This window comes from Rhea americana, unplaced genomic scaffold (assembly GCF_003343005.1).
Source record: "Rhea americana isolate MKP2758 unplaced genomic scaffold, rheAme1 scaffold_201, whole genome shotgun sequence".
NCBI lineage: Eukaryota > Metazoa > Chordata > Aves > Rheiformes > Rheidae > Rhea > Rhea americana.
Window position 1 is genome coordinate 275,499 of NW_028186162.1, and position 16,306 is coordinate 291,804.

General features: G+C 38.9%; 1 protein-coding gene across 1 annotated transcript in view; it reads right to left on the reverse strand.

Annotated features, from left to right (window-relative positions):
• The window catches only part of TSPAN3 (tetraspanin 3), a 25,145-nt gene extending 9,381 nt beyond the window's left edge, over positions 1–15,764 (reverse strand). Inside the window, exons 1-3 of the mRNA XM_085303943.1 lie at positions 15,581–15,764; positions 2,352–2,543; positions 1,613–1,687 (exon numbers count right to left, since the gene is read on the reverse strand). Coding sequence (XP_085160069.1) covers positions 1,613–1,687; positions 2,352–2,543; positions 15,581–15,643 — 330 coding nt within the window. The 5' untranslated portion in view covers positions 15,644–15,764. The remainder of the gene's footprint in view (positions 1–1,612; positions 1,688–2,351; positions 2,544–15,580) is intronic.
• Positions 15,765–16,306: the final 542 nt, after the last annotated feature.

Sequence of the window (16,306 nt, forward strand, 5' to 3'; positions counted from 1 at the left end):
GTCTGAAACTGAACAAAATAAGCAAAGCACAGAGCTGCCTTATTTGGCCTGGCAGCAATAATCAGAAACCTAGGTTGTCGTCACCTCCCAATTCACTGTTAACAAAAAAAATTATTTTTTTTCACTCAGATTGCTGTTTTGAAGTGCAACAAAAGACACTAAATAATGAAAGAGTAGAAAATTGCATTCTTACTAAAAAAAAATCCTGTCTCTCCTGTCAAAAGATGTAAGACTTAATTTTCAAATATAGGCTTTCACAAATGCCTTATGCCAGCCTAAGACCATACTGCCACTAAAAAGATGTTGCCTTCCCTTTTCTCCTAAGCTCTGACTCTGCATTAGTGTTTGTGAAACTGTATGGCAGGTAACTAGGCAAAAGGAGAGATGATAGCAAGGGACCAACCCAATTTTAGATTGGTTTAAATGTGTAACTTAACAGATGGTCTAGGTAGGAAAGACACATGCATCTTATTTTATCTGCTCTGATCATCATTAACTAGAAAAATGCAAACCACTAAGATTGGAACCTAGAAGAGAATGAGATGACCAATGCCCTGTCCAGATCAAATCAATGGTGATGCCTGAATTACTAGACAGTAATACACTACGCCTGTGCAAGTAATGCAGCAAAAAGGCAGCCATTCAAGTTATGTAATAATTCATGACAATTCACATTCTCCAGGAAGCGTACCACTTTCCTTAACAGTTTAAGGACTACTACTGCTACAAGCTAGAGTCCTACCTAAACAACCACCCATCTTCTCAAGGCACTGCCAAGATCCAAAATCATATGTAGACCATGAGAAAATACATCCTACGTTTAAATATTTGATAGGGAATTTCTGTTGAAGCAGTCTATTCCAATTGTTGCTAAGTTTGATTTATAGTACATAGTTCAAGGTCCTGTTTTCAGCTGCTTGAGGCAATTTTCTTTCAATAAAGCAAGCAAAAATTAAAAAAAAAACCTTAATGGTTGCCTCATCACCTCTTCCAAAAAAACCAAAAAACAAAAACAACAACAACAAAAAAGGGCAAGCAGAAAAATGCCAAGTGCCAAACAAGCAAGATCTGGATTCTTTGTTTCTATAATCACAGGAAAAGATAAATGCTACTTTAATTTAGCTTGCTATTACGACATCACTGAAGTGTGGTATGACAGCATCGTAGGACATGTCAGCTAAGGAAATGCAGCTATAGTGAAAACCAGCAAAATCACACAAGTTTGAAATTCCTTTTTCTTCACACTACATTTTGATATATCCCYAATGTAGTATACTCCTAACATGCATTTTGCTGGTAGAAGTATAATTAAAGAAACAAAACCAGAAAAATAGTAACAATTTCATTAAATATCAGGACAAGTCATAACTTCTTCAGTCATAACCCTGCCAACCACCTGCAAAGCTAGACTGTATATATTATCATATTCAATCTATTTCACTTGATTCATTACACAGTATCAATTTTCAGATACTAGCAGCTCAAATTAACCCACTTGAGGTTTTTTCTTTAACAGCCACTAACAATTCTATASCATTAAATACAACAGACTATTTTTGTATTTTGGTCACAGTTGACATCAAAACATTTATCAAAATTGAGGGAGTATTACCTTTGCTCTGTAGATGTATCCAAGAACCACCACCACAACTTCAGTGATAAAAACCAAGAGCAGAATGATCACGAACTGTAAAACACAATCCAAAGTATTTGTGCAAATAATTTCACTCATCTTTAAGAGTCTCAACTGAGCCTCCAAGGCTTAAAATAAAGCAACTTCCCAGGTAAGGTTTTAATTTAGCAAACAAAGCAGGCTATTAAGTTGACCAAATGAGTCCAGAGTTTAATTTCTTGAATGAAATTAAGAGTTCATAATTTCACTAAGTAATAAAGTTAGAACTGCCCAGATAAGCAAGTGCTGACCATTAAACCAATCCAGTGTGGTGTTAYGTTTCTAATCAAGTGTTTCTTCCTATCAATTAAAGCTCAATGTTACATCAAAGATGTTACATCTGTTACATCAATGTTACATCTGTGTTGCCAATTCAGAGCAGTAGGCGGATTAAGGAAATTTTTTGTTAGATTAAGCCCTGAAATAACCTACAGGCATCAAGCTATGCACCTCCTTGGGGAAAAGTTAAATATTGGCCTCTCTCCTCTYCTTCTACCCAAATTCTCAAGCTGTAGTTAAAAAAAAAAAAAAGCTTGAAAAAAAAGCATAAAATACTGGAAAAAACTTACAGTTGTAAAACAAGAACTTAAAAACACACATTTTAGAAGTCTACTAAAAGGGAAAAAAGGTTAAATATACACAATGGGCAATCATCATCACAGAGAAACTCTCAACTTACAGTAGCAAGTCCACAGCGACTTTCTCGAATCGTGGCACAGCACCCAATTAGTCCAATAATGAAAAGAAGCGTCCCCACAGCTATGATAACAACTGCTGGAATAAGCGTGTAGACATCTTCAAAGAAGTGATCGTAGTCGTCATATGTGATGAACACATAGGCTCCCACGTAGCACAGTATGCCTGCTGCTGCCTACAATAAACACAGTAACTCGGTAAGTTTCTTTCAACAAGATGTCCTCCTTTCTGTAAGGCTATTTTACAACAATTGTTTTATCAAGGTCCATAAACTAGTTCTCCTCAGAAATTACATATTTAGACATTGACATCTTTGCTAGGTTATAGGGTATGTCCGTTAGGAATACCTCAAATGGGCTAGCTAATTCCAACTTTCAAATTACATTTAATCTAGRCAGATTAAATGTTTTGACTACACTATAGAAGTTTTCCCTGAGGCATGTTTGAGAATGAGGGCAATCGTGCCACGAACACTAAAATCTTGCTGCCTGTTCTTCCCCAAAACTTCTCTCCTGCCCCATGAACTAAACACTTCACACAGTCTAACACTCAGAACTATGAGGCAGCACGTGATAACAGGACTCCAGCCTGTTACTTCACCTGCTGTTATTTACTTATTAATTCTTCCACTTTGCTGTCCRACTACCACACGTTAGAACAGCATTTATATATGCATACCAAGCTTTGACCTCAGCCAGAGGTGCAAAATCCTGCTGAAGACAGCCTTTTTGAAGTGTTCACAGCACTTGAAAACGTGACTGTAATYGACAAGCCAGGTAAGAACAGCTATACAACTTCAGTTAATAAAAGACTGAACTAAATACTGTAAGACACATCATCTTCAACTTTTAAAAGCTATTCTCAAACTGGTCATTGCACAAAACAGTCTTTTTTAAAGGAGGAAAAATCCCTTTGTGAGTTACCACTATTTAATAGCAAGTAAGGCCTGCAGGATGAATCTGCAAGWCTAACTCCACTTCAAATTTAAAACTCTAAAAGTGGAGCACACATTCTGAGGTGCACTTACCACCCTCAAAATTACCAGACTCCCTACATATGAGCATCTTCATCAACTTAAAACTGTTTCACACTACGTTTTGATATATCCCTAATGTAGTATATTCCTAACATGCATTTTGCTGGTAGAATTATAATTAAAGAATCAAAATCAGAAAAATAGTAACAATTTCATTAAATACTAATACATTAAATAGCTGCACCAACTTAACCCCCCCACACACTTCATCAACATTTGTTTCACAAAAAGCTTTTTGTAAAACCATCTTTCCCATGCTTGCTGTGGAATAAAACAGTCCTGTTACGCATCAAATGTTTGAGTTCCTCATTAAGTGGGGCACTTAATTATGCTCAATTGATTTGCAATGACAAGACTCATTTGAAACTTTTGTGATAAAGATGCACAAGTTGTGTTGCTTTGCTAGGCTAAGCTAAAACACTCAGCAGATGCAAAGACTAAACTAAGATCTGAGGAATTTCACCTTCTGCGAAGGGTACAGCGCCCCCATTACAACGGGGTCTATACTCCAGGTGCAAAAGTTTAATTGAGTGAAATACTGCATGCTTTGGCTCCAACCTGGAGAAAAGAATGCTGCAGGCTGCCTCCAGCCCTTCTTTCCCACTCAGAGGCCTTGTAACTACCCTGTCCCAGGAGTGGGAAAAGGAGAGCAGATCAATGCATAGCGTTAGCTCGGGCAGCTAGAGGGTGGGACACACTGTCGCAGAATTAAAGAATCAGTGAATAATTCAGGCTGAAAGGGACTCAGGAAATCGTTTAGTCCAATTTCCCGTTCAAAAGTACGGTCAATACTGAACTTCGACCAGGTTGTTCAAGGCTTTGTCCAGTTGGATCTTTAAAATCTTCAAGAACAAATTTCACAGCCCTCTGGACAACCTGTTTTGTTGTTTCACACTGAACMAGCCAAAAGAATACTGATGCCTCATATGTAAGCATTGTTTGCTACTGTGTAATTTAATATCGCAGTGTTACTGCAACTCTTATGGAATAGTGTTTTCTGTAACAGTGCTGCAGAGGCCATCTCAAAGAACAAGGCATTAAGAGCCAACTCAAAAGTGTCATTAGTTCTATGCGGATTTGAGTAATATAGTTCATCTCTGAAAATAAGTAAGTATTCTACAGGAATGTTAAAGCATCCAGGAGGCTCACTTGCATCCAGTAAAAGGTRGTATGTAGATACAACAGTAGTGAAACAACTGAAAAAAAACCATAATGATCAGAGACAAAAAGTGAGACTTCTTTACCAGGTAAACTCTGAACAAGCTATTAAAAAAATTAAAAAAAAAATATATAGCCACTTTGCACAAGAGATTTAGAAATGCTAATCCAATTCTAGAAATCACATCTAACCACGTTAGATACAACATGGCAAAAGGCAGACASAGTTTCTTTGTACAAGGCAGAGATCCAAAGCAGAGTCACTGAACAATGGAGTTACATTAACTGTCGCCTAGCAGTGAAGCTTATGAATGATAGGCCAGCGATGTCATCTCCCACATCTATGAACCACAACGCCTGTCAGAAATGTGGTATTCTGCAAGGTGTGTGTGTGTGGGGAACAACAACAACAACCACACTCAGCTGCAGTTGTCAAAGTGTATAGCAGAACTATTCGTGAGCCCATTAGGCCTCCTCTGCTGTTTTAATTGAAATTAAGTGGCTTCTTTTCCAAGAAAGATCTGGTTCATATAAGCAGATCCAAAATTGTTAATTACATGAACACACACATTTAAGGAGACATTTGGAAGACAAAAAATTTAAAACAGTTAAAGCTTAAGCTGTCTGCTGATGTTAATTCTCCTTCTTTACTTTGAGAAGCATAGGCTTTCTAGAAAATTTTGTTCTTCCAGTATTATGGTGGACAAAATAAGTCTAACAAGCGTAAGTTAGATACTCTCTCAAGCTAAAAGAAAAAAAACACAGKGCTAAAAGAAATTAATACTTTGTTAGGACTAACAGAAGGTCAGATTTTTCTTTGGACTTTCAGATTAAAGCAACCCAGTCTCAAGTCTTAACTAAATCCTTTTCACACATGGTACAATAATGACTAATCAGCCATGACAGCATTTATCCTTTGGTTTACTTCTTCAGGAGTTGTGGAACTACCTTTTCCATATAAAGAGATAGACTAATATACACAGCTATTGCTGAAATGCTCTATCTATAAAGCAGAAAATAAAACTTGCAACACAAACTTAAGAAAGTTGAAAGACATTGCCTCTACTTGATGAAGTGGCCATATCCTTACCAAACAAGCTTACCTTTTCCTCACAAATCACTTGAGCAAATGATCTTAAAAAAATAAAATAAAATAAAAAATTACATCACTGACTGCATTTTAGGTTGAATCACTGAGTGGTCTTACAAGATATAATTGGACTCTTTTTGGATGACACTAATCCAGAAGATGAATGCATTTAAGCACAGCAACTGCTAACAGGTGTTCAGTCCATGGAACCAGACTAGCCTGAGGTTCTCCTTCACTACCCCCAGCGCAGTAGTGTCAACATCTGGTCCTCAGCACAAACCACTTTGCTCCATACCTGTTGTCCCATGTATATATTCATGAAAATAAAGTTCAAGTATCATCATAGCAGATAAAGGCAAAGAGGTAGTTTTACCTATATTAAGCTACCTATATTGAACGGTGCTGCCTCAGTTAAATACACATCTGAAGTTTTAATGCAACATGGACTTACTCCAGATATGAGCTGCTGCAGTTCAGGAACAGTGTCTTTTTTTAAAAAACGTACAGAACGGTATCATGACCTTCCATCATTTGCTTTTCAAAAACAGATCAAAAGAAACTGAAATCACAAGTAAAGACACAAAGATCATTTAAAAGAGCAGAGCAATTCATGTCTCGGTGCTTGGGATTATAGAGTAAACAGTAAGTCTGCAGAAGTCTGGATTTCCTGAAGTCAAACACAAAGGCATTTGAATAAAAAGAACATCTTATTTACTACCAGGAATTTTCCTATCATTAAGTGGAAACCAAATATATGAACTGCACACAGTTCAAATAAGTCTTTGATAAACAGGATYTGAAAGAAGAATTCTCAAACTTCATCTGCTCAAGGCTCTGAATACAGATGACAGCAGCTCCTGAACCTGTGCCAGGTCACAGGCATGCTCCAGGGAGACGATTAGTTATTCAGCATTCACACATCCCTTTACAGTTGTTTGCATCTCTCTTGTAGTACCCAACCTGAAGCAGCATACTCATATCTTTGGACGCAATAAGCTTTTAAAGAGATTGCCAAAAGAAGTATAGTGAACATTTGCTGCAAAAGGCTTAAGTACTTAGCCCTCCCTTTCACCATAACAAAAGTTTAAGAACACAGACCTCTTAGAGGTCAGAAAAGCTTGGTAGTGTTGCTTTGGCATGGGCATCAAAGCAATTATTAAAAGCAGAACAAGTATGCAAGTAACTGGAGAGGAGAATATTGAAGAGGTAATGCACAATGCACACAATGACAAAAAAAGCACCTCTCAAAATATCATAAGAAAGTGTATTTAAAGTTTGGTTCTTAGGATAAATGAACAAACTTCCCCATGTCTTTGGGCTGGTCTCACASAGCCTCCTACGCACACACCTATTCCAGAGAAGTAAACTGAGAGCTTTCACCTTTGACATGCACTAAAGTATACAGAGCTTCAGGTTTCCAGACTTACCCTGAAAGAGTTAGCAGTCTGCAGATAAATATTAGGAACTGTATTTCTTTTTCAATGTTTCTCACCTAGAGCAACAATTTGAAAGTTGAAACTTTTGCTGCCTAGAAGGATGAGCAGAAAGCAGAGCTTGAAACTGCTTGTTCTCTTGGTTATTTAGTTACCAGCCACAGACACAGCAAGTTAGTTTAACACTTTATGCTACCCTACTAACATTCATCCAAAACAGACCTGAAGACTCACACAAGATTTTTTTTTAAAATGTACAAAGCATCATCAGTTACACTGCTTGAAGCATTTGTCCATTTAGTGGATCTTCTGCATTTCGGGGCCAAAATGGAACCCACCAGAAAAATTAAGAGTTCTTTCTGATACCCTTAATTAACTGGGCCAATGAAGAATACCTGACCCCTTAGAATCCGCATTTTATTCACTCATTTAAGCGAATAAGCAAGCAAAAGCAGTAGTAAAATATTGTATACGAGCAAAAAATATTTACATCTTCTGTCCAAGTAATTAAGTATTCCACCTTTTTGGCAAGGACACTGAACCCCGAGGCAAATTCCCATTAGTGTGAACTTTACCACCAATTGGAAAACTTCAGGAATGATATAGATACCATCCTAACCATGAGTATCTGTCATTCCATGACAATGTCTGTCTTGAAACAGATTTTTTTTACTAAAATGCACTACGGTACACTCAGATACACYATCTGTGTCATCTTTGATTAAGAGAAGCAAATAAAATAGATTTTTTTCTTGCCTTCCACACTAACAGACTCCYACTTTTTCTGGCTGGATTCTGTCCAAGGACCATCCTCCTAACCTGCATTTTGCTCTCCTTAGGTTAACCTTAACTGAATCTTGAAGTTTCTGCAGCCTTTCTATGTGGGAACACATTTTTAAAAAGGCCATGTATTCCACATGAAATTTCTGAAGGTGTACAGTTTTTACTCAGTTTGTTTCTTCCTAACAATTACTTCTCTAATGCATGCCAGTGTCTCAGTGTCTTCTACTTGTAAGAAAAAAGTACAGAATTTAGTATCACYTGATTTTCCACCCAAATTTTTTTCTACTATCTTCAAAGGTAGTTTTTCACACTACTTTTTCATTATTTGACTTCTACTACTTTATTCTTCTGATATTTTCAATTGTCACCATCACTAGGGTATTCGCAGCCTCATCTCTGTCAGATGCAAAAATATTTTTCCTGTTCTGAATTTTTGTTGGCTTTCTGCCCTTCAAAATCTAGTTTCTCACTTTTAACATCAAAAGTCCTATAAGAGCTCTCTGCTATTTATGCCTCCTTACACTCTTTCCAGTACTTTGCTTCTCCCCATCTCCCTCCATGTTCCCCTCTAAAACAAACATACACAGATACTTGAAGTTATTTTCTTTACTTCCTTAAGCAGGTGCYCATCCATCTTAGAATCCAACAGCTTCCTGACACTCTACTTTGTTCTCCATGATCATTATCTGGAACACTGAGCTGTGACTGTCTCACAGATCTTTGTGAGAGGAAGACTAACAATTTATTCAATTTTATAACATGGCTGGAAACATTRTAAAGGCTTACAAAACAAAGAAATAGACTATCCAATTATAAGCCATATTTTATCTATACTAGCCAGCTTCAGTTCTGTAACATTACACATTAAAGAACTCTCAATCAGTTACTTTCGCAACTGAAGCAAAAGGCTGAGCTATGCTTCTTTTGCATTTGGCACTACATGTGTCACTAATTGCAACAGGTAGTACACCAGTAGATTGAAGTAATTTATTTATTATTAATTATTTATTTAGCAGATTTATTTTTGAAGAAAAGAGATTTTAACAATATAACTATTCTTTTATGTAAATCCTGTCATCAGGGTTGCAATCTAGTGCTCCACTGTTTGCAGATTCCTTGCTCTACACAAGAACAATGATTACTCCATTCAATGAAGCTGCTTGCCAGATAGAGCAGTACTTTAAATTCCACATGCTAGTCAAAAGATATCACATTTAGGTTTGCAAATTGTCTTTGCTACTGTTAAAAGAAAGCTTTATTTTTAAGCAGAAAACCTGATGCAAACAATTGCAAAAGATCTCATGAACTGAAGACTTAAAATGCATCCTGTACAGATACATAATACTAATACTGCATTTCTTAAAAGAAAAACAGTCTTACAAAATCAGAGCCCAGCCCATGCTCACTAACTCAGAATTTGTGTCCAAGTACAGTAAGAAAATTGTTTAGAGAGGTCTTGATAGTTTCAAGGGTTGCAAGATCCTATTTTCTAGTAAAAACAAATATCTTTAATGCGCTGGATTCCCAAGCAATTACGTATTCCTGAAAATAAATTCCTCATTTCACTGACAGAGCACCAGAAGCAAACTGCGTAATTTTCACATCCAGAAACAACAGTCCTTCAAGGAAAAGGTTCAATCARTCATTCAGGATTCAAGTAATGCCTGATAGGGAGCCTATTGGCTCATCTGTCAGTTTTAATTTGTGAGCACCAAAGAACACCTGAGAGTTTTCTTAAATACTTCCTACTCCTTGAAAGTTTGGATCAGAAACAGTTCTCAAACCTACAGCAAAATAGAAAAAAATTACTCGGTCAATTCCTAAATGTAGAGGCAAATGAGCTCTACCTTTTTTAGATGATCTAACAMAAAATGTCACTGGATTTTGTCCTTGTGTTATTTCCTTTCCTCCTCTCCACTAGAAACAAACCAATACATCACACCTGTGATTCTGTAATAGCTACAGTTCCTTTCATGGATAGCAGAGCTATTTTCTATGATTTAATACTACATAAWTGCTAACACCAGTTACTGTATGGTAATACGTACACATAAGCTGTAAAGTGAGTACAGAATTATAGGATGTATTCATATTATATAGAACTGAGGTCTTGAKTTTTCTCTGAACAATCAAACCTTACCAAAGAATGCTTTATAGTAGCTTAGTCAGATATATTGTAAAATTAATGATTTCAAAGCCAGTGAATAGTTGTAAAGTAGTTAAAAAAAAAAAAAGTTAGTTTACAATTACTGAGCAGGAAGTATCACAGAAGCAGAACCAGAGTTCATTCTATTTCTAGGAGTATTTCAAGAAGCAGGTCACACACGCAAACAGAGTATCAGGTACTGTTCCAGTGATGCAGGCTGTCAAAGCATGCCTTGAAATTACTTCTCTTAMAGATATACAAATAGATAGACTCCCTTTCTGATGCAAGACTACTASTGTATTCAAGTATTTCATCCTTTGATCCAATATCCTAAACACAAGCCAGAATGCATTGTCCTCAAATTTCCATCTTGGTCTTATTTCTTCAAACTGCTTTTCACTTGAGTTATGCAAGCCATCTACCTGATAAAGTCTTAATTTAATAGTTACCAAATTTAACAGTTAACAAAATAAATGTTTAACATTCTCTTGAGTATTTATTCCAGGCAAGCCCTTCCTATCAATGCAGACTTATTTTTCTTAAACAAACTGCTTGAAAAAAATTCCTGTTCTTAAAATATTTTGAGTATTTGTTCAATACCATCCTCAAAACATACTTCTGTTTTTAGAAGTGTTAAGATAGCACCTAGTAGACTACAGTTCAATACTTTCTTATCAAACTAATTATTCGCATCTTTCCCCACTGGAAATCCACCCCCCCAAAAAAAATTCCCTAAATCTTCTGACATTCTGGTGTAGGCATTTCCACTCTATGAAAGRTATTTCCGAAAATATATCTACTAGAAGTTTTACCATTTCTTTCCAAAGATACGTTGCCTGTCACCTCGCAGTTACTTTCTATGCAATAACTTTTCTTTAAGGAAAGAAACTAATAGCACCTAAATGAATRTTTGCTTCTTGACCAAACAGATCTCACACAGACATAAGAGCCAACTGAAGTATGGCTTTTCCTTCGCAACTTCTCTCATCTACTTCAAAGCTAAACACTAAAGCATATTAATCTGACCCCTGTTTTTGTRATCTTTGAGAAGGGCAAGTTGTAGTTGATGCTTCCTATCAATGTAGGCCTTTGCAAAGTACCTCTGAATTTAAGCATGCTTTCCTAAATTATCCAAATTTCAAGAACTGTTAATATAAAGCATCTATATCATATTACCCTGTACAACTATCAGTAACAATAGTGGCTTTGTCCAATACCTTTATTTTAAAATAACCTGCAAGTCCACAGCAGACTTGATGCTCATTTCCCTCACAATTAAAGCTCAGGTAACTCTTAAGGTATCACATCAGAAACTTGGAGTGGTGCATAAATCCCATTCAGCTTTCTATAAGACAAACTAGTATTTGTTCTGCAGATAGAAGAGAGAAGGCAGTTTGCCCAGCCCTTTTTGCAAAGAAAATATCCTCTAGCACACACACAAAAAATACAAGGGAATGCAAAGTTAGTATAAGAATTAAAAAGAAAATAGGAAAAAATTTGAAAACAAGAACTTTTAAAATGTTGATGAGAAAACTCCAGGCGACCTAGCACAAGACTTTTCTGAAGAGAGCGACGAATTTGTATAATCACTGGCAAATTGGGCGGAGTTTGGTTTATTAATGTCAGCAGTCACAGACGAAAAAGTGAGCAAAGCTATGACCTGTTAGTAAGCTTGATCTGCCCAATTCAGAATATCTRAAAGGCAAACGCTGATTACAGAGCTGGTACATAAAGGGACTACAAACCAAAGYCCAATATTAAAACAGAAGAGAACGTTACTTATCACAATTTAAGACAGTTTGAAGGTATAACTAAGGACACTCCTCTTGATAACTGTTTCTACGCATGGGGACAGTTTGTATTTGCAGAAGTCTTTAGTGGTATTGTTTAAACTAGCTTTCCTCTCTGTGCAATAATTTGGCAAGTTTTTTGCTGCTCCATTACCAGCTTGCTTGCTCTACATTAGTTTTATTTGCATAGCCATGTCAACTGCAGGATTATTAACAATGTGAGCCACACCTATACTAATAAAGCTTAGACACAAAAGCAACTTTGTGTTGCCCRTCTTTTCTAAAGCTTATCTATTATCAAACACTAGTATCTCACCATCGATGTGAATCAAAAGTAGTAACAGAAAACARAGAATGTATGAATGTAATACATACATAAGCCCGAAGCCAACACATTTCAGAGTACAGTATAACAAACTGAACAGCAGCAGTGTTGCAGCTTCATGCAAGAGTAAAGGTGCCATCATTGAAACTATCCATTTCAGTTGTGGTGGAAGAAGGAGAAGGGAAATCAAACAATGCTCTTTATCTATAAGGAAACAGAATAGCTTACACTACTCCTTCTGTTCTTAAACACTTCAAATAATCAGGGTGCATTTTGATACTACTCTAATGCTGATCTAAAGAGACSTAGCTGCAGTTTAAAGTGTAGCCCAGTGCTGAGCATACCTTTCTCTTGTTTCTTCCTCTTTCCTTACACCAGTACTTGTGTTCATCTGATATTTGCCATACCAGGATCAGGAAGCTAAACAAGAATAAAGTTTTCACCTTCACTTTAGGGTTAGTTTTCTCCTGGACAKGGAATTAACTAGTTAACTGCAGGATCTAAAGAACACCAATACCTGCCCAAGGTGAGCAGCAAAAGCACAGCCCCTTTTAGCAAGAACTCAAAATTAGACTCCTTTGTGAAGCTTCAAATTACCCTGAGAAGGGCAAGATGAGCYGGTGATAGCATCACAAAAGCTGAAAGACTTAAACTAGGTAAGAAAATTCCAGCTCTCTTATCGAGACAGCATTAGGTTCAGCCTATCAAAAGAACAGCTGATTAATATTAAATACTCTTCCCTGAACTCTGCTCTAGATTAACATCCCACTAGGGAATTCAGGCCGCGCACTACAGAAAATAGTACCAAAGGGAAAAATTAAGAATCAACATGCTTTGCAATTGAAAATTTGGAATATCAGGTTTTTAAAAGTTACATTTACTACTGAGGATGTAACTGAGGAGTATAACAAAAAAACACCTTTGCTTTTTCTTCAGGCAGTAAAATCAATGAAGTTTTCCAAGCATCTCACATACATAAAGCTCTGAACTATCAAAGCACTCTGAACAGTCACATCATTCTACAAGTATCAGACAAATGTTTGTGTGTATGGGGAGGGGGGGGCTATAATTCAGTTCGATCAGTTAGCAGGGGGTTATCAGTAACCCTTACTCTAGCAGGGTTTTCAATGACTACAGCAAACTTCTTGGGCTTAAATGTGGAAGCTACTTGCTAATACTACAAACCTTGAAGATAATGATCATAATATATAAGATTTAAAGACCATATTCTGCACAAACAAACTAAATTTATAAAAGCAATTAAAGGTGCTTTCAAAGCTACTTGACCAATTACAGGTAGTTGTCTACTGTTAAAAGTATCAGTGGAAATCTGGGTGATGCACAGAAGCGGTTACAGTCAACTAGACTGGTACTAAACGTTAATATACACATTCAGATCAGTCAACAAGTGAAACATGCTAGATCAAGAACTGAAATTCCTCCTTCCCTTCTGGCATTTAAAATAAGATTAWGTACTACTTTTGGTGAAAAGTTAACAAAAAAGGGACCATCCATTCTTWCTTATTTCCATGTAGCAGCTAGTCAAAGAGAAAAACGTTGATTTTCTTATTCTCACTTTTTTGAAAACCTGCCTTATTCTACATGCAGCTGATTGGCAGTATGGTTTCTGCACAAGCAACACAGTTGCCTCCCTGCCAAAAACCTATCAAGAGAAGTTGATGACTTCTTAAACTAGAGACAACTTACAGAACACATGATTGGGGACATCTTAATTTGACATGAAGTATTTCCTCTCACCACAGTCTGTCCATTTTAACTGGAGTCAAGCCTGTCTCAAACCAAAATAAGTAACTAGAATTGTGCAGCACCAGATTCAACACTACTCAGAATCATCTCTACTCCTGCCTCTATTTAAGCTGAATAATTGCACAAACTTTGATCATGTAGCTAAATTACTAAGTGTGACAGATAATAGGCAATCCCTTTCAGATACATAAAACAAAGGCTATCAATAAACACTTGGAGTTGGGAGTGAGGTGAAATTGCATAAAGATTTTGTGTTAATTTGTGCAAAACAAAATCTGATACCARTAACTAAAAGAAAAAAGAAACTATTTTAAGATGTCACCAAAAATATAACTCAAAACAGCTACATATCTAGTCATAAAGTATCACATGGTAGCTATCAAATTGCTTTTTAAATGTCATTTGCAACTATATCTAACACAAAAAGCCATGTTCAACAAAGGAGGTTCCAAACAAACAGCAATACTAAAAGGCTAGTGTAACTAAGTAGCACTTCAAAGATAAGTAAGCAAGTCTATTATACCTCAGTCAAAACTACTCGAGAGTCTTAACGTGCATCACAAGYCAAACATGCCTCCTATTTACCGCTCATCTCTCTCCAAACTCCGAGTCTAAGACACAAAAGCCAGTTAGACAGCACAGATGTGCTTTTTGACAGACTGCAATTTSTATTTTAAGTATCTGAGAAAGGCATTCTTTGTAAAAAGCTAAGACAAGAACATGTACCATGTAACACTCGTTAGATTTCATAGAGCTTTCAATRTCAAATAGAAAACCATAGAGCTATATATATATATATATAGCTATAYMTATTGTTTTAACAGCCTATCACCCACTACTCCTTTTCAAAACTGAAATTTTTGAACAGCTGGGACAACAGATCTTCTGTTCCTGCAGCTGGGATTAGACGATACAAAAGACTGTAGCTCAATCTAGAAAAAGCAATCTTAAAATACACACAATACTCTTAATTTTGGTTTAACTTACTTAAGAGTTATATTGCCGCCTAAGCCAATTACACCACTGAATATTATACCAGATTACAACCTGCACGGCCATCCTGAAAGAGCATCTTACAGGAATCTACTGCTCCAACAAGCCAAGTTAACTTTTATCTTACTGTCTGCAGGTTTAGTTGCAGTAGTATGCAACTGTGCTTACTAAAAGAAATGAAACACAAAAGCAGCTTTAGAGATAAATACATCACGATTTTATGTTAAAAATAGGTGGAAGGAAACAGCGCTCCACACACGTCTCTGAGCACTTGGGACTGGCATCTTCCACAGAAGGCCAAAACTCCAGACGTCTAGAACAGCTTTACAGAAAGTAAACCGGCGAGGATCCAAACGCCCCCACAGCGCGCCGCAAGCGGCGGCGCCTCCACCTCAAAGGCCTCCGGTGCTCGCTTCACTGACGGGCCGCTGATGCCGCGCGTCCCGGGCCCGCCGCCCCCAGGCCGGGGAGGGGCCGCGCGCGCCGCTGAAGCGCGGGCCCCCGCGCAGGAGCGGGTAGCTGCGGCCAGCGAGGCGGTGGCGGCGGTCCCCCGCGGGGCCGGGGCAGCGACGAGGCGGCGGCGCCTCCGCGGCGCCTCAGGGCCGGGCCCTGTCGGCAACGGCGCGGCTGCGGGAGAGCGACTCCCCGTACCCCCCGCCGACCGCGACCCCTCCCGCCGCCCTCGGCTCACCCAGAAGATGAGGTTAAGGAAGACCAGGACGGTTTTGGAGGAGGTGATGCCGCACTGCCCCATCGCTGCCGCTGCCGTCGCCGCGCCTCAGCCTCCGGCCGCGCGGCTCCGCTCCGGCTCCGCTCCGCCACCGCCACCCGGCCCCGCCTCACGTGACCCAGCCGAGCCGCAGCAACGGCGCAGGCAGCCTAAGATGGCGGCCGCCCGCGTCACGTGGCGGCAGGGGGAGGAGGCACCTAAGATGGAGCACGTCTCCTCCTTAAAGGGGCCGCCGCCGGGCCGGGGGACCGCAAGTTCCTCGCACGGAAATTTAGAAGAATTCTGTCCTTCCCTTTCCTAGCGGGAAGGAGGCCATTTGGCAGCTTAGAGAGGAACGGGCCGGCATTTCTTCTCCCGCCCGTGGAAGTCCCCTGCTGCCGCAGCTAACAGATGAGCAGACACTTTGATCATGAAGGAAAAAAAAAACAACAAAAAGACAAAACCGCACCATTTTAATAATCACCTCAGCAGCTGCACCCCGACAGGTCGCTGCTTTTGGGAGCCGGAGGCGCCGCTGTCAGGGCCCACCCGGGAATCGTCGTGCGGCTGTGGGAAAGGCGGCAGGAGCGGCGGCGCGCGGGGCCGGCAGGCCCGGAGGCCGTCGGGGAGCGCCGTGAGGCGCGAGGCGTGAGGCGCGCGGCACGAGGCGCGAGGCGTGAGGCGCGCGGCACGAGGCGCGAGGCGTGA